General features: G+C 41.8%; 1 protein-coding gene across 4 annotated transcripts in view; it reads right to left on the bottom strand.

The window, feature by feature from the left end:
- FKBP15 (FKBP prolyl isomerase family member 15) overlaps positions 1-22,394 on the bottom strand; it is a 42,539-nt gene that overhangs the window by 12,497 nt on the left and 7,648 nt on the right. Inside the window, exons 2-21 of one of the 4 annotated variants that reach the window (XM_060757446.2) lie at positions 21,246-21,355; positions 20,955-21,048; positions 19,016-19,085; positions 18,401-18,475; positions 16,204-16,302; positions 15,952-16,101; positions 15,775-15,843; positions 13,503-13,646; positions 13,260-13,402; positions 11,877-11,925; positions 11,614-11,733; positions 11,309-11,402; positions 8,966-9,069; positions 8,571-8,667; positions 6,506-6,615; positions 5,876-5,983; positions 5,229-5,323; positions 4,314-4,416; positions 3,917-3,949; positions 1,059-1,230 (exon numbers count right to left, since the gene is read on the bottom strand). In XM_060757446.2, the coding sequence (XP_060613429.2) occupies positions 1,059-1,230; positions 3,917-3,949; positions 4,314-4,416; positions 5,229-5,323; positions 5,876-5,983; positions 6,506-6,615; positions 8,571-8,667; positions 8,966-9,069; positions 11,309-11,402; positions 11,614-11,733; positions 11,877-11,925; positions 13,260-13,402; positions 13,503-13,646; positions 15,775-15,843; positions 15,952-16,101; positions 16,204-16,302; positions 18,401-18,475; positions 19,016-19,085; positions 20,955-21,048; positions 21,246-21,355 (2,039 nt within the window). Of the gene's footprint in view, positions 1-1,058; positions 1,231-3,916; positions 3,950-4,313; positions 4,417-5,228; positions 5,324-5,875; positions 5,984-6,505; positions 6,616-8,570; positions 8,668-8,965; positions 9,070-11,308; positions 11,403-11,613; positions 11,734-11,876; positions 11,926-13,259; positions 13,403-13,502; positions 13,647-15,774; positions 15,844-15,951; positions 16,102-16,203; positions 16,303-18,400; positions 18,476-19,015; positions 19,086-20,954; positions 21,049-21,245; positions 21,356-22,394 lie in introns of those variants that run through there. The other 3 variants (XM_060757447.2, XM_060757449.2, XM_060757450.2) reach the window with 3 other exon arrangements.

The raw sequence follows: 22,394 nt of genomic DNA, 5'->3' as shown, positions 1-22,394 counted from the left end.
CCACACATACTGAATCTAGAACTTATGAAGAATATTTAGTTAAAGAGAAAGGGCAATGGGCACTTAAAGGTAGAGAAGAATTGGGAATAAAAGATTGGTTCTGCTTCTTTCAATTGCATGATAGATTTAGGAAGGACGTAAAGGTAGGAATTGCCTCTAACATTACTCCAGAATTAATGGCTAAAATAGAGAAAACAGGACAAGGAACTTGCTGGAGATGAAAAAAGAACGTGTAATATAATTAAAGAAATTTGGGAAAAAGTGGTGAAGGAAACAAACAATATGATTAACAAAAAAGTTAAGAAAAACCCGGAAATGTGCCTTTTAGGATTATTTAGAATGCGGATCAGTGCAGGAGATGAAGAAATTTGTCAATATTGCTTTGTTGCGGCAAGACTAATAATAGCCAAAACTTGGAAAGGAGGAAAAGAGTTATCTATTAAAGATTGGAGAGATAAGTTAGCAGACTATATCCAAATGGCCAAGCTGACAAATAGCAGCAGAGGAGGAGATAATGAAGAGTTTGCAAATAAATGGAGGCTGGCACTTGGGTATTTGGAAAAGAAGACAAAGGTAAACTTGAAGATTGCCATAAAGTGGATTCAGTGAAAGAAGATATTTGGGTAGTTGTTGTTTAGTAATGCGATCCTGTTTTGAGGGGTTTCGGAGGTCAGGGGGTGGGGTTCACGGGTGGGGGATAGAGGGTTATGTAATGTTAAGGTATAAATAATTGTACAACCAAATCTGATTGTACATATGTTTAATGAGCACTGAATATTGACTCTTTTGTAAATTTTTTATTTATTTTTTGCGTATGTTTTCTTTATTTATTAATTTTTTGCGTATGTTTTCTTTATTTTTTTCCTTTTGTTCATTTGTTTTGTTTTCTGCATACACTATGAAACAATAAAATATATATATTTTTAAAAAAACAGCTATTCGTTCTCACTACTCAGGAGACACCAATGGCTCTCCCTCCAATGACATTGCAGGTTATAGCGAGCACCGTAAACACTGCCAATGTCCTCCACCAACACCACTTATTTAGCTTCTCTCACCAGCCAACTGTGCCTGTAGCTGGTTGATCTGCGACCCGTGCTTCTCTGACTCTTTCAAGGCTGCGTTCAGCTGGGAGCGCAGATCCATCTCCTTCTTCTGGTGGTCGGTCAGTTCCAGCTGGAGACGGGAAATCTGTGCCGTAGCAGCAGCCAGTTCCTCGGCAACTTTGACCTGGAAGAGGAAAAGAGCAACTGAGGGAATCCCAAGGCACTTACTTTCTCAAAGGGACTGAGAACAGATTGAGGACACATGCAATGGAGCATTGAATGAAACTGAACGCCAACTGATCTTGTGTTTTAATGTGTGTATTTTAATATGTCCTTTTATAGATGTATTTGATTATGTTGTGCCTCGCTTCAAGCCAAAAGGAGAGATGCGTACCTATTATTATTAATAGGGGAGGCCCTCCTTTCACTCCCACCACCGTCACAAGTACGGTTAGTGGGGACGAGAGAGAGGGCCTTCTTGGTGGTGGCCCCTGCGTCTGAAATGCCCTTCCAAGGGAAATAAGAGAGGCCCCATCCCTCCCCTGCTTTTGTAAGAGCTTGAAGACCTGGTGGTTTCAACAAGCCTTTGAGAATGACCAGTTCGAGTCCAGCCCAAACATTGTTGAATATGGCCTTGCACTCTTTATCTATTACCCCGGTCATCCCGCTAATAGGCCCTGGAAATGAGCAGCCACAGACCCGTACCTGCTATTGCCGTTAGCCTGTTATAGCACTGTACTTAATTCCCGGCCCCCTCATATTTTGAGTTTGCACTAGCCTCGGCCCGGCCTTTTTAATTGTTATTAACAGGCAGGATTACTTTTAATATGCATGTGTTACTGTGATAATTTTATGCTTATGTTGTTTTGTTAATTTTATGTCATGCTGTTTACTTTATGTGTTTCGGTGATGTTACTGAGTTACTGATGCCCTGAGTCCCCCTCAGGAAGATAGAGCGGTATATAAATAAAGTTTTATTATATTTATTATATGGTTGCATTTTATGGTTGCATTTTAACTATATTTTAGTATGCAGCTTTATAGCTGTATATGACTATGTTATAACCTGCCTTGAGCTGAAAGAAGCAGGCAATAAATAATAATTAATTATTATTAACAACAATAATAATAATAGTTATTATATGCTTTTATGTTTCTATTTTAACTATGTTTTGATATGCGTCTTTACAGTTGTATCTGACTATGTTATACTCCACCTTGAACTGAGAGGCAGGTAATTTTTTTCCCCCTATCAGGAGCAACTTTCTGGTGTGAGAGAATTGGCCTAGGGGGCGCCCGGATTCTTTAGCATCCTGTGGGAGGCTTCTCTCATGTCCCTGCAAGGGAAGCTGGAGCTGACAGATAGGAGCTCACCCTGTCTCACAACCTCTTAGGATGCCTGCCATAGATGTGGGTGAAACATCAGGAGAGAATGCTTCTGGAACATAGCCAGACAGCCCAGAAAACTCAAGAAGCGGAGAGGCCAGATCAAAAGACAACCTGGCAAAATGGCATGACCTAAAAGAATCCCACACCTTGTGTGACTGTGGAGCAGAACAGACAACTCCACATCTGTATGCTTGTCCGCAATGTCCTGCCTCATGTACAGAGAAGAAGAATTGTTGGATGCTACAGACAATGCCATTGCTGTTGCCCGTTTTTGGTCAACAGATATTTAGCCACCTGCGCTCCTTCTATTTATATCAGTTTTATACTAATTTATGCAATGCTTTTGATACGAAATAATGTGTGTGTGTGTGTGTGTATGTGTGAGTGTATGTATGTGTGTATATATATATATATATATATAAACTATGTTATGCCCCACCTCAAACTGAGAGGCAGATAAATAATAATAATAATAATTAATAATTTTATTATGCTTTCTGGTGATATTAGACAAATACAGTGGGCAGGTGTAGATCAAAGGTTTTAGCCAACTGGAGATTCAAACTATTCAGGATCTAATATTCTTAGTGCTTTTTACCACTACCACTTCTGGTCGCTTCTGAAGTGGTGGTGGTCAAAAGCAGTAAGAATATCAAGAAATTTAAGAAATATTTCTTAAATCAAGAAATAGTTTTCTAAGATCTACAGAGACACTCGCTGGAACACCTCAGCAAGCAAGAGTCCAAAAGTGGCAGGCTCAAACCCAGAACCTCAATCAATGGCTGATACCAAATGAGAGACTCCCCCCTGGGCACACAGAAAACTGGGCGACTTGGAAGGTGCTGAACAGACTGCGCTCTAGCACCACGAGATGCAGAGCCAACCTTCAGAAATGGGGCCACAAAGTGGAATCCACGACATGAGAGTTTGGAGAAGAGCAAACCACAGACCACCTGCTGCAATGCAACCTGAGCCCTGCCACATGCACAAGGGAGGACCTCCTTGCGGCAACACCAGAGGCTCTCCAAGTGGCCAGATACTGGTCAAATGAGATTTAATCAACTAACAAGCTTGCAAACTTTGTGTTTTGATTGTTTGTTTGTTAAAAATGCAATACAACTGTTTTGGTTTGCTCCTGACACGATAAATAAAAAAATAAACCACCACCACTGCTGCCCTGTGTCATTTCATTAATACGGACTTCATCAATAGTGCTGCTCCATGCAGTCATGCTGGCCACATGACCTTGGAGGTGTCTACGGACAACGCCGGCTCATCGGCTTAGAAATGGAGATGAGCACCAACCCCCTAGAGTCGGACACGAATGGACTAAATGTCAGGGGAAAACCTTTGCCTTTTTACATCAATAGCATTTTGTGGCACCCTGGAAACAAACCCCTCTGGCCTGGAAGGATAATTCAGTAAGAAGACGAAAGAGAGAGGATTCCAGCTTATCTGGATGTCCGAAAAGAGCGCCTCACCTGATCCCATCGTTGCTCCGGTGGCAGCGTGGGCTGGGGAGAAAAGCAGCGACAGGAAAGGAAAGTTGGCACAGCCGTCAGCAAAAGAAAGAGGAGAAAGAGAGGGAAAATAAGCAAAGGAGAAAAGATGGCAGCCTGCATCGAGGAACAGAATATTCTACAGTCCAGGAGTTTGGCACACAAATTGTGAAACCCAGGCGCTTTGGTTCTCCACACATTTCAGATCCCAAATCAAAGGGTGGCCGTGATCCTGGATAGAAACCAGGGCCTGGAAAACTCTTTAAATACACTGAAATACCATCAAAGTAACTTCTTCCAACTCTGGTTTGAATGCAAGAATGGGAATCTTGGGCTGGCTCTCAATCTTTTGCATTGTGTCTGTATTGCCTGAATTTACCTTCTCCTGCTCGGCGTGCAAAACCCGTGCCTGCCTTTCTTCGGTGTTCAGTTGCAGCGAGTTGTTGCGCTGCTCCATCAACAGATTGCTCTGCTCCACGTACCTGGAAATGGGTAGATAACAGGCTTATGGGGCAAGAGAGTTAAGGGATAGAAGCAACTGGTCCAAGAGTGTGAAGTTATGCCCATCTGGACTCAGGTTGTACTACATTATAATTACAATACAACTAGCTTGGGGACCCGGCGATGCCCGGGTTTTTAGAAGAAGCCATTGTTTGTTTTGAGATGTTAAGTTTGGTCCAGATCCATCATTGGCTGGGTTCAGTGCTCTCTGGATAAGGGTGAACAACAACTCCTAGGTTCCCAGGGCAATCACCCCCAAACCCTGTCAATATTCACAGTTGGCCATGTTGGGTCTGTGGGCCAAATTTTCTCCAGATCCATCATTGGCTGGGTTCAGTGCTCTCTGGATAAGGGTGAACTACATCTCCCAGATTCCAAAGGCAATCACCCTCAAACCCTGTCAATATTCACAGTTGGCCATGTTGGGTCTGTGGGCCAAGTTTGCTCCAGATCCGACATATGCTGGGTTCAGTGCTCTGGATAAGGGTGAACTACATCTCCCAGATTCCCAAGGCAATCACCCCCAGACCCTGCCAGTATTCACAGTTGACCATGTTGGGTCTGTGGGCCAAGTTTGGTCCAGATCTGATGTAGGCTGGTTTCAGCGTTCTCTGGATGCAGGTGAACTACAACTCCCAAAATCAAGGTCCATTCCCACAAACCCCTGCAATATGTTCCATTGGTCATGGGGCTTCTCTGTGCGAAGTTTGGTCCTGGGAAATTGGCCAATGGACTTCGGGTTGAGTCGCAGACCCAACTCAAAAGGGAGGAAACTCAGCAAGTGAGCACTCACCTCTGATTGCGGGCAATCAATGTGCCAATCTTCTCATTCTGCTCCTCGATGCGACTGCTCTTCTCAAAGACCTCCTGCTTGAGCCGCTCATTCTCCTGAAACACCACCAACAGGAAGCAGGAGAAGACCTTCATTCTGGGGTATTTCCCCCCAAAAAAGATTGCACAGGTATGGTTGGGTGATAGCACCCAGCCTCCCCAGAAAGCAGAAGAAAAGTTTGGGGTTTTTTTTTTGGTTGTGTCAGGAGTGACTTGAGAAACTGCAAGTCGCTTCTGGTGTGAGAGAATTGGCAGTCTGCAAACATCCGGGTGCCCAGGGGACGCCCGGATGTTTTATCATCCTTGTGGGAGGCTTCTCTCATGTCCCCGCATGAGGAGCTGGAGCTGATAGAGGGAGCTCATCCACGCTCTCCCCGGATTCGAACCTGGAACCTGTCGGTCTTCAGTCCTGCCAGCACAGGGTTTTAACCCACTGTGCCACCGGGGGCTCCAGAAGAAATGGTGAAGTGATGGGAACCAAAGTCCAACCAAATCCAGGAACTATAGGAATGCTTCAGATTTGGCAACGTGACCAAAGAGACTCTATTCTTCTAACCCCTTCGCTCAAGAAACCAACCAGAATGAACCCCGAGGGCAAACCTGACTCACCTGGATGATGCGCTGGATGTTGCTCATGATCATGGCGGTTTCCATGGTCACCGACGAAATGCCCGGCAACAGGTTGTGGCCCATGTTGTGCTTCTGAAGCTCCTCCACCTGCAATGGGGACCAAGAGGCAGGATGTAGGTGAACTACAACTCCCAAACTCAAGGTCAATGCCCACCAAACCCTTCCAGTATTTTCTGTTGGTCGTGGGAGTTCTGTGTGCCGAGTTTGGTTCAAGTCCATCGTTGGTGGAGTTCGGAATGTTCTTTGATTGTAAGTGAATTATAGATTCCAGCAATTCCAACTCCCAAATGACAAAACCAATCCTCCCCCCAAACCCCACCAGTATTCAAATTTGGGCGTATGGGGTATTTGTGCCAAATTTGGTCCAGTGAATGAAAATACATCCTGCATATAAGATATTTACATTATAATTCATAACAGAAGAAACATTAGAGTTGTGAAGCAGCAACGAAAATAATGTTATGGTTGGGGGTCACCACAACACGAGGAACTGTATTAAGGGGTCGCGGCATTAGGCAAGTTGAGAAACACTGAGTTAAAAGAAGATGTGGCACCCTTCGGTCTGATCAACCAAGGCAGTGTCCAGAAGACTAGAGCATTCATCATTACCTTGGCTGCCAGCTGGTCCATTTTGTCAGCCACCTTCCCCACGGCGAGGCGGATTTCGGTGTTCTGCTGCCGGGACTCCGTCATCAGGAACGAGCCTATATCCCCGGCTGCTGGGACCCAGAAAAAGGATATACATAAGACAACCTATAAAGCCCTAAACGGTTCGGGCCCCGTCTCTCTCCACGATCGCATCTCCTTCTATGAACGGGCGCGAGCTCTAAGATCTTCCAGGGAGGCCCTCCTCTCGGTCCCACTATTGTCTCAAGCGTGGTTGGTGGGGACGAGAGAGAGGGCCTTCTCGGTGGTGGCCCCCCGCCTCTGGAACACCCTTCCAAGGGAAATAAGACAGGCTCCATCCCTCTCCTCCTTTCGTAAGAGCTTGAAGACCTGGTGGTTTCAACAAGCCTTTGAAAATGACCAGTTCTAACATAGCCCAACACATTGTTGAATGCAGCCTTATTCTTCCTACCAATTACCCTGATCATTTCCTCTAATCGGCCTCAGAATGAACAGCCACAGACCTGTACCTAATATATTTGTGGCCTGCCATAGCATTGCACTTAATTCCTGGGCCCCCTAGAATTTTGGGGCTTGCACAAATCTTGACCCGGCCTTTTAAATGTTTAAACTGCTTTGAACAGGCAGGATTACTTTTAATATATGCATGTTATGGCGCATATATGCTTATATTTTGTTTTGTTAATCTTATGGTTATGTTGTTTTTTACTCTGTATGTTTTGTGATGTTACCTGGGAACTGCTCTGAGTCCCCTCGGGGAGATGGAGCGGTATATAAATAAAGTATTATTATTATTATTATTATTATTATTATTATGCATATATATTATATACTAGCTGTCCCCTGCCACACGTTGCTGTGGCCCAGTCTGTTGGTCTGGGAAATAAAGTAATGAGAAAGTGTTGGTTTCTAATATATATAATGTCTTTCTACTTGTGGGTAAACAGTATTTCTTGCTGTTTCTTTGTCAGTGTTGATGTGGAGATTGTCTGGTTTGCCCACCCTGGAACATGCAACATATCATTGCCTTTCTTTAAGGGTCCCTTTCAAATCTATGATACTATTTATGTATGTGTGTGAATCATATCTATCTATCTATCTATCTATCTATCTATCTATATCTATGGCTGGATGGCTCTTTGTCAGGAGGGCTTTGATTACGTTTTCTTGCCCTGGTGAAGGGAGTTGGGCTGGATGGCCTTGAGTATTTTCTGTTGGTCATGGGGGTTCTGTGTGGGAAGTTTGCCCCAATTCTATCATTGGTGCGGTTCAAATGCTCTTTGATTGTAGGTGAACTATAAATCCCAGTGACTACAACTCCCAAATGTCAAGGTCTATTTCCCCTACACTCCATCTGTGTTCATATTTGGGTGTATTGAGTGCTTGTGCCAAGTCTGGTCCAGATTCATCATTGTTTGAGTCCACAGTGCTCTCTAGATGTAGGTGAACTACAACTCCCAAACTCAAGGTCAATGCCCACCAAACCCTTCCAGTATTTTCTGTTGGTCATGGGAGTTCTGTGTGCCAAGTTTGGTTCAATTCCACCATTAGTGGAGTTCAGAAGACTCTTTGATTGTAGGTGAACTATAAATCCCAGCAACTACAACTCCCAAATAACAAAATCATAATTTTTTGAGTGATGGTCACTCCTTGTGTTGGGAGACGTTTTGTTGCCAAATTTGGTGTGATTTCGTTCATTGGTTCTTTTGTTTTTAAGGTACTCATTATGCACAGAGCATTTTTATATATATAGATAATGCATATAAGTAGTTTTACTGCCATATAGGAGTCTACTCTGACCATATAATGCATATATTATAACTAAATATATATAAATGCTCTGTGCGTAATGAGTACCTTAAAAACAAAAGAACCAATGAACGAAATCACACCAAATTTGGAGCGGTATATAAATAAAGTATTATTATTATTATTATTATTATTATTATTATTAAGAGAAAGCAAAAGTCATCGGAAGCAATTGCAAACGAAGATATATAGCAAGCAAATGGCATGTCGCGTGATCTGGCTTCAACCCAGAAGATACCTTGGAAAGGTGCCGGGTACATCGCCCCAACCGGCTGGAGCTGAGAAACTGCAGCAGAGGTTTGTGGGTAAGCAGCATACGTCATCCCTGCATAGGGCTGAGGAGAAAGGAGAGGAAAAAGGAGAGTAAGGGGACAGCAGTTCCGTTGAGAGAGTAAATGGCACAATCCTGACAACATCCTCTATCACAGGCATGGACCAACTTCGCTCGAGGTGTTTTGGACTTCCACAGTTCCTAACAGCGGGTAGGCTGGATGGCCATCTCTAGGGAGGGATTGGATTGTGTCCTCCTTTAGGGCAAAATGGAGATGGACTGGATGGCTCTTGGATCACTTCTTCCAGATCTACGATTCCAAGATGCTTGGAAGGAAGTGGATTTCATATTGCGTTTCCTACCTGAAAGCTCTGAACTGTCCCAGAAAGTGTTGGATGAGGCTGAAGGGCCGGCGGCATCACAGCAGCTGAGGGTGCCTGGATTCCAGAGACAGATGGCTGAGGCACTGGAAAGAAGCAAGAGATATAATCTATACACATAATAAAAGTGGAAATATGTATGTATGTGTGTGGCTGGGGTGTCCACTTACAGACAAGCTCCTACCTCCACAAACAGCTATAGCTCCCGCTACTCAGGAGACACCAAAGGCCCTCCCCTCCAATGGCACTGCAGGTTATAGTGAGTGCCGTAAACATGTCCAAGAGTCCTGCCAATGTCCTCCACCAACACCACACTGCCCTCCACCCAAGTGAAGACTTTCATAGGAGATATCCTAGATTTCATGTGTTTCCTCCTGTTCTGTCGCCGCTGAACCTGAAATGAACTGCCTTTAAGAGAGGATGTATGGCTTGGATCCAGTGGGAAGCCAGGGGCCCCGAAAAGAAGCCTTTAGAGAAATTTTCCTTATTAAACAGTCTTTATGAGGCTTGAGATTAAATATAACAGTCTTTTATTGATGAACAAACAGGAATTGTAAAACTTTCTTAACAATCTCTTGGCTCTTGCAATCTTGTTCACAGGGAACAGGCACCATCTTCAAAAACCTTGTTTAAAGGAAAATTCCCCTTTCTAGCTCCTCCCAGGCTGCTGTGAACCTAAACCTTATTGATGTGGATTCACTACTGGGCTGAACTGCGTCTCAACGCCGAGCAGACCTATCAAAAGGCTTGTAATCACTTAGCTGCTTTGATGGTTAGAGCTGTTATTCCCTCCGGAATTCCTCAGGGCTGTAAGGCTGTTTCCCCGGAACCTTTGGGAATCTTTAGAGGCTCTCAAGATTGTTCTTCCCCCGAAAATCTTAAGGGACGAAGCCTTTGCACAGGAGGACGTCTGTATACATCCTCTGCATTGACTTCCTTTGCTGAGACTAACTGAAAAATGGCCCCTTCCCTCCAAAAAAACCCAGAGAGGGGCGGGACCAGGGATCCTAACTATAATAGGTGGCTTGCCCTATGATTGCAAACTATAACAGGAAGCCACCCTGCTGCAAACTCCCAAGCCTGGGATTGCAAACCAACATTTAATTCAAAGCAAATAAAATTGGAGCTCCTGGAACAGCTGTTCCAGAACACCTCAACCACAGACATCCCAGTGTTTCTTACTTTCTCCATTGGTGTGGAATTTGCATGACAATATAGTAATACAATATAATAATTGTATATTATATATTACATGTAATATTATTAATAATATTGCAATGTAGTGGTATAGTGGAGCCCCCGGTGGCGCAGTGGGTTAAAGCACTCCATGCAATCATGCTGGCCACATGATCTTGGAGGTGTCTACGGACAACGCTGGCTCTTCGGCTTAGAAATGGAGATGAGCACCACACCCCAGAATCGGACACGACTGGACTTAATGTCAGGGGACAACCTTTACCTTTACCTAGTGGTATAGTACAATACAGTAATATATGATACCAATATTGTGCTATGCTAATAATATAATACATTGTATGTATATATACTATTGATCATAATATGTGGGAAACGGAGTTACAAATCTCGGAACAAGAAATGAGAAATGTGGCAGAGATAACAGGGATGGAAAGGAATATCAAAGTATGAGGAAAATGTTGCATAAATGGTATCGTACACTATAGCATACTACTATAAAAAGGGGAGTAGTCAGTGCTGGCATGGATGCCACCAGAAAGGGCGCTTTATGCACATGATGTGGGAATGTGAATATGTACAATATTTTTGGCAGACTATACAAAATGAGTCAAATCAAATACTAGGAAATGAGTGGGTCATAACAAAGGAAATAGCGGTATTAGGGAAAAGAGAGGAAACGGGAAATAAAAGAAGCAATAATAGAAAGTGCACAAGCAGTAGTAGTATTAGGATGGAAAGATAAATCAAAATGGACAGTAAATAAATGGTACCAATATATATGGTGGAGCAAATGGAATTTGAAATTATGAATGTGAAATTAAATGATTTTAAAATCTGGGTTGTTGTAGGTATTTTTGGGGCTATATGGCCATGTTCTAGAGGCATTCTCTCCTGACATTTCGCCTGCATCTATGGCAAGCATCCTCAGACGTAGTGAGGCCTGTTGGGTTTATATCTGTGGAATGACCAGGGTGGGACAAAGAATTCTTGTCTGTTGGAGGTAGGTGTGAATGTTTCAACTGACCACCTAGGGACATCTAATCACCTCTCAACAAAAGATTGCCCCAGGCACTGCCAAGCCATCAAATGCTAATCAAGGTGGTCAGTGGACGATGAAAAGAAACCTACCTTGAGCTGTCATCTGAGGAAGGGCTGCTGAAGGGGATGGCTTTAGTGGGGAGGAGGCTGCAGGCTGGGCTGTTCCACGGGAAGTGTTTGGATCCTGCGAAGGAGGGAATGATGGTGAGGATGGCATTAGTCGATAATTGCACCCCACAGAACAGAACAAAAGAAGCAGCAAGGAAAGGCATACAATATATATGGTCCGGGAGGTGTCTTTCAACTCTAGGATTCTATGACCGCAAATAAACTTTGGGACAACCCTTGGCCATCCTGTGACCATTGTAAATGTCAGTAAATTGAAGACAATGTACCTCTACTTCTGAGTCGCTTGAGTCAAGTGCAGCGGGAGCCGTGCCTGGGAGGAAAGGCAGCATGGGTTGCCCCATCTTCGCCATGCGCGAAATCAGCTTCGCCTTTGCCACATCAGGATTCTGGGAGGAAACAGAGAAGAAGAAGATCGACTGGAGATAATAAATCAGTGACACCATTCTCCTTCTTCTAATACCAAGAGGTCTCCATTTTTCAGGATTCCACTTGACTGCATTTGCAAAGCTGGCTCCATTGACGGACTTACTGCTAATTGTTCATTGATTGAGTTCGATTTGGCTCTCAGAGGGGGGTCCCTGAAAAAGAAAAGGGACCTGAGAGTTAAATCAGTGGTTCTCAAGCTTCTGAATGCCGCGACCCCTTAATATAGTTCCTTAGTGTTGTGATGACCCCCAACTATAACATTATTTTCGTTGCTGCTTCATAACTGTCATTTTTCTACTGTTATGAATCATCATGAAAATATCTGATATGCAGGATGTATTTTCATTCACTGGACCAAATTTGGCACAAAATACCCGATACACCCAAATTTGAATACTGGAGGGGTTGGGGAGGTTGATTTTGTCATTTGGGAGTTGTAGTTGCTGGGATTTATAGTTCAGCTACAATCCAAGAGTATTCTGAACTCCACCAACGATGGAAGTGAACCTGAGTTGGCACAAAGAACTCCCATAATGAACAGAAAATACCAGAAGAGATTGGTGGGCATTGACCTTGAGTTTGGGAGTTGTAGTTCACCTACATCCAAAGAGCACTGTGGACTCAAACAATGATGGATCTGGACCAAACTTGGCACGAGTACTCAATATGCCGAAACGTGAACACTGGTGGAGCTTGGGGAAAACAGACATTTGGGAGTTGTAGTTGCTGGGATTTATAGTTCACCTACAATCAAAGAGCATTCTGAACCCCACCAATGATAGAATTGGGGCAAACTTCCCACACAGAACCCTCCTGCCTTGAAAGGACTCGCTGGTAGCCTCCCTCCAGCCTCGCATGCTCTCCCTCTCCCACATGTGCACACCACACTGCCATGCCCAAGCACGCCTGCTCTCCCTTCCCTGCTTGGAATCTCAGAAACAGCCCTCCCCTTGGCTGAGAGGCCGACCAATCACAGTGGAGGAGGGACTTTGGTGGGAGGATTTTGCCATGTGTTTCCAAAAAGGAAGAGAAGAACAGGCAGAGAGATCTTCAGCCTTCTCTGCCAAAGGGGTCCCTAAGACCATCAGATATATACATTTTCTGATGGGTCTTTGGTGACCCCTATGAAACTCCCTCGTGACCACCCCAGAGCCTTGACCCCCAGGTTGTGAAATGCTGCCCTAAATGGTTTGGACCCCAGACTATTTGAAAAACCGCATCTCCGTACACAAACCAGCTGAAGCACACAAATAAACACACAAACATGCACATACATTGCATACAATCACAGAGCTGGAAGGGACTCCAAAGGCCATCCAGTCCAATGCACAATCAAAGCCCTTTCAACAGATGGCCACCCAACCTCTGCATAACGAAGAGAAGTTACATTTAAACACGAAGGGGACAAGCAATCTCAGGATAATAGGATCCATGTATTCTAGACTCAGGAATGTTTTAAACCTCCCAACATCCTTGGATTTCTCACCCTGGCTTTGGAGGAAGTGAGGAGGGAGGCCCCCCTGTTGCATCGGTTGCAGGGTTTTCTGGGCTTGGTGCCGGGGAAGACGCAAGGGAATCCCTGGGTCCCAGGCTCTGTCCGTCAGAACCCGTATCCTTCCCAAGCCTTACCTAAAACAGTAAGAGAATGTTTTGGTGAAGGAAAGCACTGGAATGATCTACGTCACAGGAAGAAAAAGAAACAGTGTCTGGTTTGGAAGGGGAAACTCACCCGTTTGACCTCCACCTCAAAAGCCAGGGTTGAGTCTGGAGGGATGCGATTGGCCACTCCCTGAACGCCGTAAGCCAACGCCGGAGGGACAACCAGGAAGCGCCGTCCTCCTTTCTTCAAGCCAATCATCCCTTCTTCCCAGCCCTTGGCGGCCAGCAAGGAGAGAACCATATAGATATAACTAAGACAAGTGTTCTAGAACACAACTTACCCAACCAAAATACTCATATTTATTTCGTATCCCAAAGAAAATGCCGAGGACTCTATTGGAGTGTTTTGAGAGTGAATAAAGCTGCCTCATATCCTTGTTCTCCTTCTCCAACCCTCTTCTTTTCACTGGCCTACTATGTGAGATGCAGAAGTAGGCTTTGGAAATCAACACACAATGGATATATATCAGGCTTTTCCACAAATGATCAGCCACTGCCAGAAGGGAGAGAGAGTTTCATCTATGCTAATGACTGTGCCATCACTGCTCAAGCAGAGAGCTTTGAAATTGCCAAACACAAGCTCTCCGATAAATAATAAATAGCGAAAAATAATCTATATAAATAAAAATGTAATGTTCGTTTGTGGGATTAACAGAACTCAAAAATCACTGGGGGAATTGACACCAAATTTGGACACAAGACACCTAACAACCCAATGTATTTCCTTCACTCATAAAAACACAAAAAAAAAAAACACAGCAGAAGGGACTTAGAAAGCCCCCAAAAGCTAAATGATGAAAAGCTAAATGACAATACAGAAAAAAGGGAAGAAAGAGGGAGGGAAGGGGAGAAAAGGAAGAAAGAAAAGAAAGAGGGAGGGAAAGAAAGAAAGAAGGAAGGAAAGGGAGAAGGAAGGAAGGAAAAAGGTAGAGAAGGAAGAAAGGAGAGAAAGAGGAAGGGAAAGAAAAAAAGGGAAGAAAGGAAAGTTAGTGAAGGAAGGAAGGAAATAAGGAAAAAAAGGGAAAGAAAGAAAAAAGAAAGAGGAAGCGAAGGAAGGGGGAAGATGTAGAGAAAGAGGGAGGGAAAGAAAGAAGGAAAGAGAAGGAAGAAAAGAGAGACAGCGGAAGAGAAAGAAAAAGGGGGAAGGAAGAAAAGAGATAGAGAAGGAAGAAGAGAAGGAAAGGAAGGAAAGGAAGGAAGGAAAGAGGGAGTGAAAGAAGGAGGGAAAGAAGGAGAGAAAGAGGGAAGGGTTGGCCACAGCAACGTATGGCGGGTACAGCTACTTTAATAATAATAGAGTAAAATAACAAATGTAATAATAACAATAATAAATAGAATAAAATAATATTCATAATAATAGAGTAAAATAATAAATATAATAACAATAATAAATAAATATTATTTAATACTGATATTGTACTATGCTAATAATATAATATATTATATGTACATATATCTTGTAAGCCGCTTTGAGTCCCCTTCGGGGTGAGAAGGGCAGCATATAAATGTCATAAATAAATAATAGAATAAAATAATATGTGTAATAATAACAGAGTACAATAATAAATGTAATAATAATAATAAATAGAATAAAATAATATGCATAATAATAGAGTAAAATAAATGCAATAATAACAATAATAAATAGAATAAAATAATATGCATAATAATAATAAAGTAAAATGATAAATATAATAATAACAATAATAAATAAATAAATCAGTATTTAATACTGATATTGTACTATGATATGTGTGTGTGGTGTGTGTGTGTGTGTGTGTGTGTATATATATATATATATATATATATATCTTGTAATATATATCTTGTAAGCCGCTTTGAGTCCCCTTCAGGGTGGGAATGGCAGCATATAAATGTCGTAAATAAATAAATAAATAAATTTGTGTAATAATAATAGAGTACAATAATAAATGTAATTATAACAATAATAAATAGAAAACATAATATATGTAATAATAATAGAGTAAAATAGCAAATGTAACAAAAATAATAGAGTAAAATAATGTAAACACAATAATAATAATAAATAGGGTAAAATAATAAATGTAATAATAATAATAATAACAGAGTAAAATAACAAATAACGTTGACTCAAGTATAACCCGAGGGGGGCTGTTTCAGCCTTAATCTATTTTTTTCCTTCTCTCCTTCTTCTTCTTTTTTGATTTTATATAATATTTCAATGAAAATTCTCAATAAAGACTATTTAAAAAAAGACTGAAAACCTCAGCTTATACTCGAGTATATACGGTAACTTATATCTAAACTGGCCAAAAATAAGAGAAGCTAGAGAATTAATTTTTTGTCTCTTAACCGCCTACCTTAATGACTTTGCCTGACCCCAATTTCAAGCGCAGAAACTTGTCCTTGTTAACATTTGAATCGAACACCTGGCAAAAAAGAAAGAAGTCTATCTGAAGAGAGAGAAAAACAGGACGCTAAAATCTAAACAGAAGCCATTAGGGGTACTTGGATCATGTATTCAATGAGAGAAATACCTGCCCAAGGCCGCCATTCTGGAAGAGCCAACCAGTAAAGGCCACCTCCAGAGAGTCGCCTACTTCCACGGCTTGTCCCTCTCCAGGGATAAGATCCTGACACACCACCGAGTCGGGAGAATGGCTGCTGTTGTATTTGGCAATGCCCAGCTGTGAGGGGAAGAAGCCCGTATTATATTTGGCCTGGATGAAGTCCCGCGGCTTCAACTAACCCATCCCTGTGTCCCAAATGTGGGAGTTATTCCTTGGCACCTGTTTGCTGAAATCAGCAGCTGCCTTTTCGGACTCAAACATGATCGACCAGTTCTGCCTCTGATCGTCATAAAATGTGCTGTAGTTGTTGGGCTGGACCTGTGGAAGGAAGAAATATGTAAACTTAATGAAGTAGGTAGTAATGGACCTGGTTTTTCTAATTTACGTGGGACTGGATACTATTAGGTAGGAGAAACATCACAAACAGTTGTTCAAAATGAGATCTTTGATTAGTCTCGAGCTGAAACCCAAGGCGGTCCTAGTGGGCAACATCATATACATCATATACTTGCAAGCTGTTGTGTTGTGCTACTAATTGCTAAAGCGTTCACTGCTAAAGCTCGAGATATTCATGTCGATTCACATCCTTTTATACTCTCACAGTATCTGATTCTTTCAATCTCTCTAGTCCAATGGAAGGACTATTCTAGATATAACTAAGTCCTGGACAAGCGTTGAGAAGAACCATTGCAACGGCTCAAGTTATTTGAAGGCCCCTGATGTGCTTTATGAACCTGCGCATGCTTTGAGATGATGATGATGGTGCTAATAAAAACAACAATAATTTTATTTAATAGAATACATTTTATAATTATTTTAAATAGTTATTTAATATAATAATAATAATAATAATAATAATAATAATACACAGAGAAGCCACTGAAATCCACAAGCATGTGGACAATTCCAACAGAAAGGAGGAAACCATGAAAATGAACAAAATCTGGCTACCAGTATTAAAAAACTCAAAAATTAGAACAGCACAACAACAGAGTGGAAACAAACAAGGACATCTAATCACCTCTCAACAAAAGATTGCTCCAGGCACTGCCAGGCAATCAAATGCTAATCAAGGTGGTCAATTGAAACATTCACACCTAGCTCCAGCAGACAAGAGTCCTTTGTCCCACCCTGGTCATTCCACAGATATATAAACCCTTTTTCCTAGTTCTACCTCTGAGGATGCTTGCCATAGATGCAGGCGAAATGTCAGGAGAGAATGCCTCTAGACCATGGCCATATAGCCCAAAAAAACCTACATCAACCCAGTGATTCCGGCCATGAAAGCATTCAACAATACAATAATAATAATAATAATAATAATAATAATAATTTTCTTGCCCTCTCCTCATGTGTGTGTGTGTGTGTGTGTGTGTGTGTATGTATGTATGTATGTGTGTGTGTGTATACACACACACACACATATATATATCAAGCCCCAACACCAACTGTCGCTCTGGGCCAGAGTGAAGAGGGGAGGCCAAGGGACAGTTCCATCTTGTCTCCTGGATATGCCATCAGCTGTGCTATTCTAATAATACAATACAATACAATACAATACAATACAATACAATACAATACAATATAATACAATACAATACAATATAATACAATATATTGTATATACATATAACATTTATAATATAATGTAATGCAATACAATAATAATGTGATATTATAATTATATATTTATCTTACATGGAATATTACTAATAAAATTACGATATAGTGGTATGGTGCAATATAGCAATGTTTAATGTTGATATTGTACTATGCTAATAATATAATATATTGTATGTAATATATACCTTGTAAGCCGCTCTGAGTTCCCTTAGAGGTGAGAAGGGTGGCATATAAATGTTGCAAATAAATAAATAAATAAATACTGTATATACTCAAGTATAAGCCAACTTGAATAAAAGCCGAGGGGCATAATTTGACCACAAAAATCCTAGAAAACGTATCGACTCGAGTATAAGCTGAGGGTGGGAAATGCAGCAGCTATTGGTACATTTCGAAATAAAAAACAGATACCAATTAAATTACATTAATTGAGGCATCAGTGGGTTAAATGTTTTTGAATATTTGAATATTTTTTTAAAAAATTATTGAAATTTTCCAAAAATAATAATAAATAGGGTAAACAAGAAATGTAATAACAATAATAAAGTAAAATACTAAATGTACAACCCTAATAGAGTAAAATGTAAATGTAATAATAAGAAAAATAGAGTAAAATAATAAATGTAATAATAATAATAATAATAATAATAACAGAGTAAAATAATTAATAACTTTGACTCGAGTATAAGCCAAGGGGGGCTTTTTCAGCCTAAAAAGGGCTTGTAAAACCCAGCTTATACTCGAGTATATACAGTATTCTGTGGCTCTGGCAGGTCTTAATGCCATAGCTTACCGTGAATGCAAATGCCGAATGGATCCTGGCGGCTGCAATTTGTTGCTGCTGGTTGATATAGAGGAGGAGTCTGTACTGGAATTTGTATGAGGGAGAGGAGAAAAGAACAAATCAGCAGAAATTAAAGCGTTTACTTCGAAGCATCTTCCTCTGACAGCTTTAATTTGTCTTATACTTGGCAGCTTGCTTCTAACAATATACTGTGAAGTCACACAAAATGGGATAAATGATTGTTTCTTCTCTGATCAATTAGTTTGCTGAATCCAGGCAAATGAATGAATCTATATTTACATCCTGCCCCATGTCTCAAAGGGACTTGGAGCAGCTTACAACAAAACAATAACATAAATAATAATACAACACATAACAAGTCAAACAATTTAAATCACCAGAAATAAAACAAGTCATAATAAAGAAGAATATAACTCAAGATTCTCAAGGAAACGGTATCTAATTTTAACTATCCTAGTGGAACAATCATAATGGGTTGCTTTGAATCATAATATTGGTCCAGGTAGTGCCTGATTTATTTTTCCATCCAAAATGGGGTCACTTTGGGTCCGCAACCCACACTTTCCCCACTGTTTTAGTCCATCATATTGTAGCTTTATTTACCTCTTTGGTAGCATGGCTCCCCACCACCGCCACTCCATATTTGCCTTGCTTCACATATTGTCCATTTGTACTGAAACAGAGACAAGCAGCCTTTTAGCTCCACATCATCCTATGCCAATGGCTCTCCCTTCCCTACATCACAAAGAGGTACATTCAGCATCTGTTTCATCTGTTGCTGTAGTACTGCAACTCCCATTGTCCCCATTGAATCTAGATGGCCACTTCTGCTAATGAGACTTCCCAAGAGTTCTATTTTGCTCAACCAGAAGCTCTTTCCATAATTAATTATGCCAATAAACACAAATCCAACAGTTTTTGGAGCCACTATGTTCAGGTAAAAGAGAGTTATAGTTTTCAAAGCATGGTACATTGCAGTAAACGGTGCAAAACTAGGCTTCCAATCCCCATTTGAAGCCTGGTTTCCCAAATGAATGAATCCATATTCATTCCTATTTCTATATTTCATTCATTCATTCATATTTCTATATTTCTCAAATTCACAATCACTCAGCTTCAGAGGAAGGCAAGAGCAAACGTTGTTTGAAGAAATATAGTAAAACCATCACAAAGCTTAAGAGCATCGGGAGAGGCCCTGCTCTCGATCCCACCACTCTCGCAAACGCGGTTGGTGGGGACGAGAGACAGGGCCTTCTCAGCAGTGGCCCCTCGTCTGTGGAACTTTCTCCCTAAGGACATTAGGTTGGCCACAAAAAAACTGTACTAGAATTGTCTGGAAGGTCTAGCAAATTCCCTACATATGTAAGTAGAAGCGTAGATACGGATTCTGCAATTATCAGAGCCTTACTATAATGCACTGTTTCTCAACCTGGACTCCTTGGGGGTGTCAGAGGGGTCGCCAAAGACCATCAGAAAACACAGTATTTTCTGTTGGCCATGGAGGTTCTGTGTGGGAAGTTTGGCCCAATTCTATTGTTGGTGGGGTTCAGAATGCTCTTTGGTCGTTGGTGAACTATAAATCCCAGCAACTACAACTCCCAAATGACAAGGTCTGTTTCCTCCAAACTCCAGCAATGTTCACATATCGAGTGTCCGTGCCAAGTTTGGTCCAGATCCATCATTGTTTGAGTCCACAGTGCTCTCTGGAGGTTGGTGAACTATAACTCCCCAAACTCAAGGTCAATACCCATCAAATCCTTCCAGTATTTTCTGTTGGTTGTGGGAGTTCTGTCTGCCAAGTTTGGTTCAATCCCATTGTTGGTGGAGTTCCGAATGCTCTTTGATTGTAGGTGAACTAGAAATCCCAGCAACTACAACTCCCAAATGACAAGTTCTATTTTCCCCAAACTCCAGCAATGTTCACATATTGAGTAACCGTGCCAAGTTTGGTCCAGATCCATCACTGTTTGAGTCCACAGTGCTCTCTGGATGGAGGTGAACTTCAATTCCAAAACTCAAGGTCAATGCCCACCAAACCCTTCCAGTATTTTCTGTTGGTCATGGAAATTCTGTGTACCAAGTTTGGTTCAATTCCATCATTGGTGGAGTTCAGAATGCTCTTTGATTGTAGGTGAACTAGAAATCTCAACAACTACAACTCCCAAATGACAAGACCAATCCTCCCCCCAAACCCCACCAGTATTCAAATGTGGGCATATCGGGTATTTGTGCCAAACTTGGTCCAGTGAATGAAAATGCATCCTGCATATCAGATGTTTACATGACGATTCATAACAGGAGCAAAATGACAGCTCTGAAGTAGCAATGAAAATAATGTTATGGTTGGGGGTCACCACAACACGAGGAACTGCATTAAGGGGTCGCGGCATTCAGAAGGTTGAGAAACATTGCTATAATGGGTCAAGGAAGAGAACAGTCACTAGCACCCGAAACACTGCACGTCATTGAAGACTAAGTATGATTGTGGAGTCTGCTTTCAGACATTCTAGCTTCTGATACGCAATGAAACCATAATACTTACAACCGATAGGCATGAACAGCTGTCGCTATGAAGACGGATGGTGGTGTTGAACTGGACGCTGGAGCAGGAGGCTTCTGGGATGGCGGACCTGCAGCTGAAATGCCACAAGAGAAATGGCAATGGGAATGGGGACCACAGTCCACTTTATCTCCCTACTCCTGACACAAATGTTTCCCTGCATCTCAACATTAAAACTTTTACTTTTACTTTAAGGTCTTATTCCAACATAAAGCTAATCCAAGTGTTACTTTTTGTACAAAAGCATAAGAGGTGGTATAAGCAGTTACTGACCAGCAGCTGGTTGACCTCTCTTAGGTTGTTTGGGTGCTGTGTACTGGAAAAATTCATTTCCGCCACCGGTGACTGTCTGATCCAGCCCAAAGAGAGAAGCCAGGCGGGTCCTACATAGAGAGAACACAATACATTCATTTATGAAGGAGTTAAAAAACAAGAACGATGCAGGTAGATATAAGGCAGAGAGACCACCATTTGTGTTGCTGAAAGCTTTCATGGCCAGAACCTCTGGGTTGATGTGAGTTTTTTGGACTGTCTGGCCATGTTCCGGAAGCATTCTCTCCTGATGTTTCACCCACATCTATGACAGGCATCCTCAGAGGTTGTGAGGTCTGTTGGAAACTAGGAAAATCTATATAAATAAAAATGTAATGTTCGTTTGTGGGATTAACATAACTCAAAAACCACGGGATGAATTGACACCAAATTTGGACACAAGACACCTAACAACCCAATGTATGTCTTTCACTCTAAAAATTGATTTTGTCATTTGGGAGTTGTAGTTGCTGGGATTTATAGTTCACCTACAATCAAAGAGCATTCTGAACCCCACCAACGATGGAATTGAACCAAACTTGGCACACAGTTCTCCCATGACCAACAGAAAATACTGGAAGGGTTTGGTGGGCAGTGTCCTTTGGTTTTGGAGTTGTAGTTCACCTACATCCAGAGATCACTGTGGACTCAAAACAATGATGGATCTGGACCAATATGGACTCAATATGCCCAAATGTGAACACTGGTGGAGTTTGGGGAAAATAATCTTGACATTTGGGAGTTGTAGTTGCTGGGATGTGTAGTTCACCTACAATCACAGAGCATTCTGAACCCCACCAACGATAGAATTTGGGCAAACGTCCCACACAGAACCCCCATGTGGGCCACAGCGACACGTGGCAGGGGACGGCTAGTAAATAAATAAACACTCACAGCAACACAATAACTGTGGCCATAAAAGCCTTCGATAACACATTCATCGAAGATTTTTGAAGCACCCGCCCCAAAGTCTAAACTCTATGCAATTTTAAATCGCAATGAAAGATGCCAGCGGAGTGAAGCAAAGCTTTAAAACGCAGGCAAGCATCACCTAAAGGCTATAAACACCTCCCGCACAAATTGCCTGAGGAGAAACAAACCCAAGGCCAG

This window comes from Anolis sagrei, chromosome 11 (assembly GCF_037176765.1).
Source record: "Anolis sagrei isolate rAnoSag1 chromosome 11, rAnoSag1.mat, whole genome shotgun sequence".
Lineage (NCBI taxonomy): Eukaryota > Metazoa > Chordata > Lepidosauria > Squamata > Dactyloidae > Anolis > Anolis sagrei.
The sequence above is the reverse complement of the archived record's forward strand: the minus strand, read 5'-3'. Positions and strand labels throughout refer to the sequence as shown.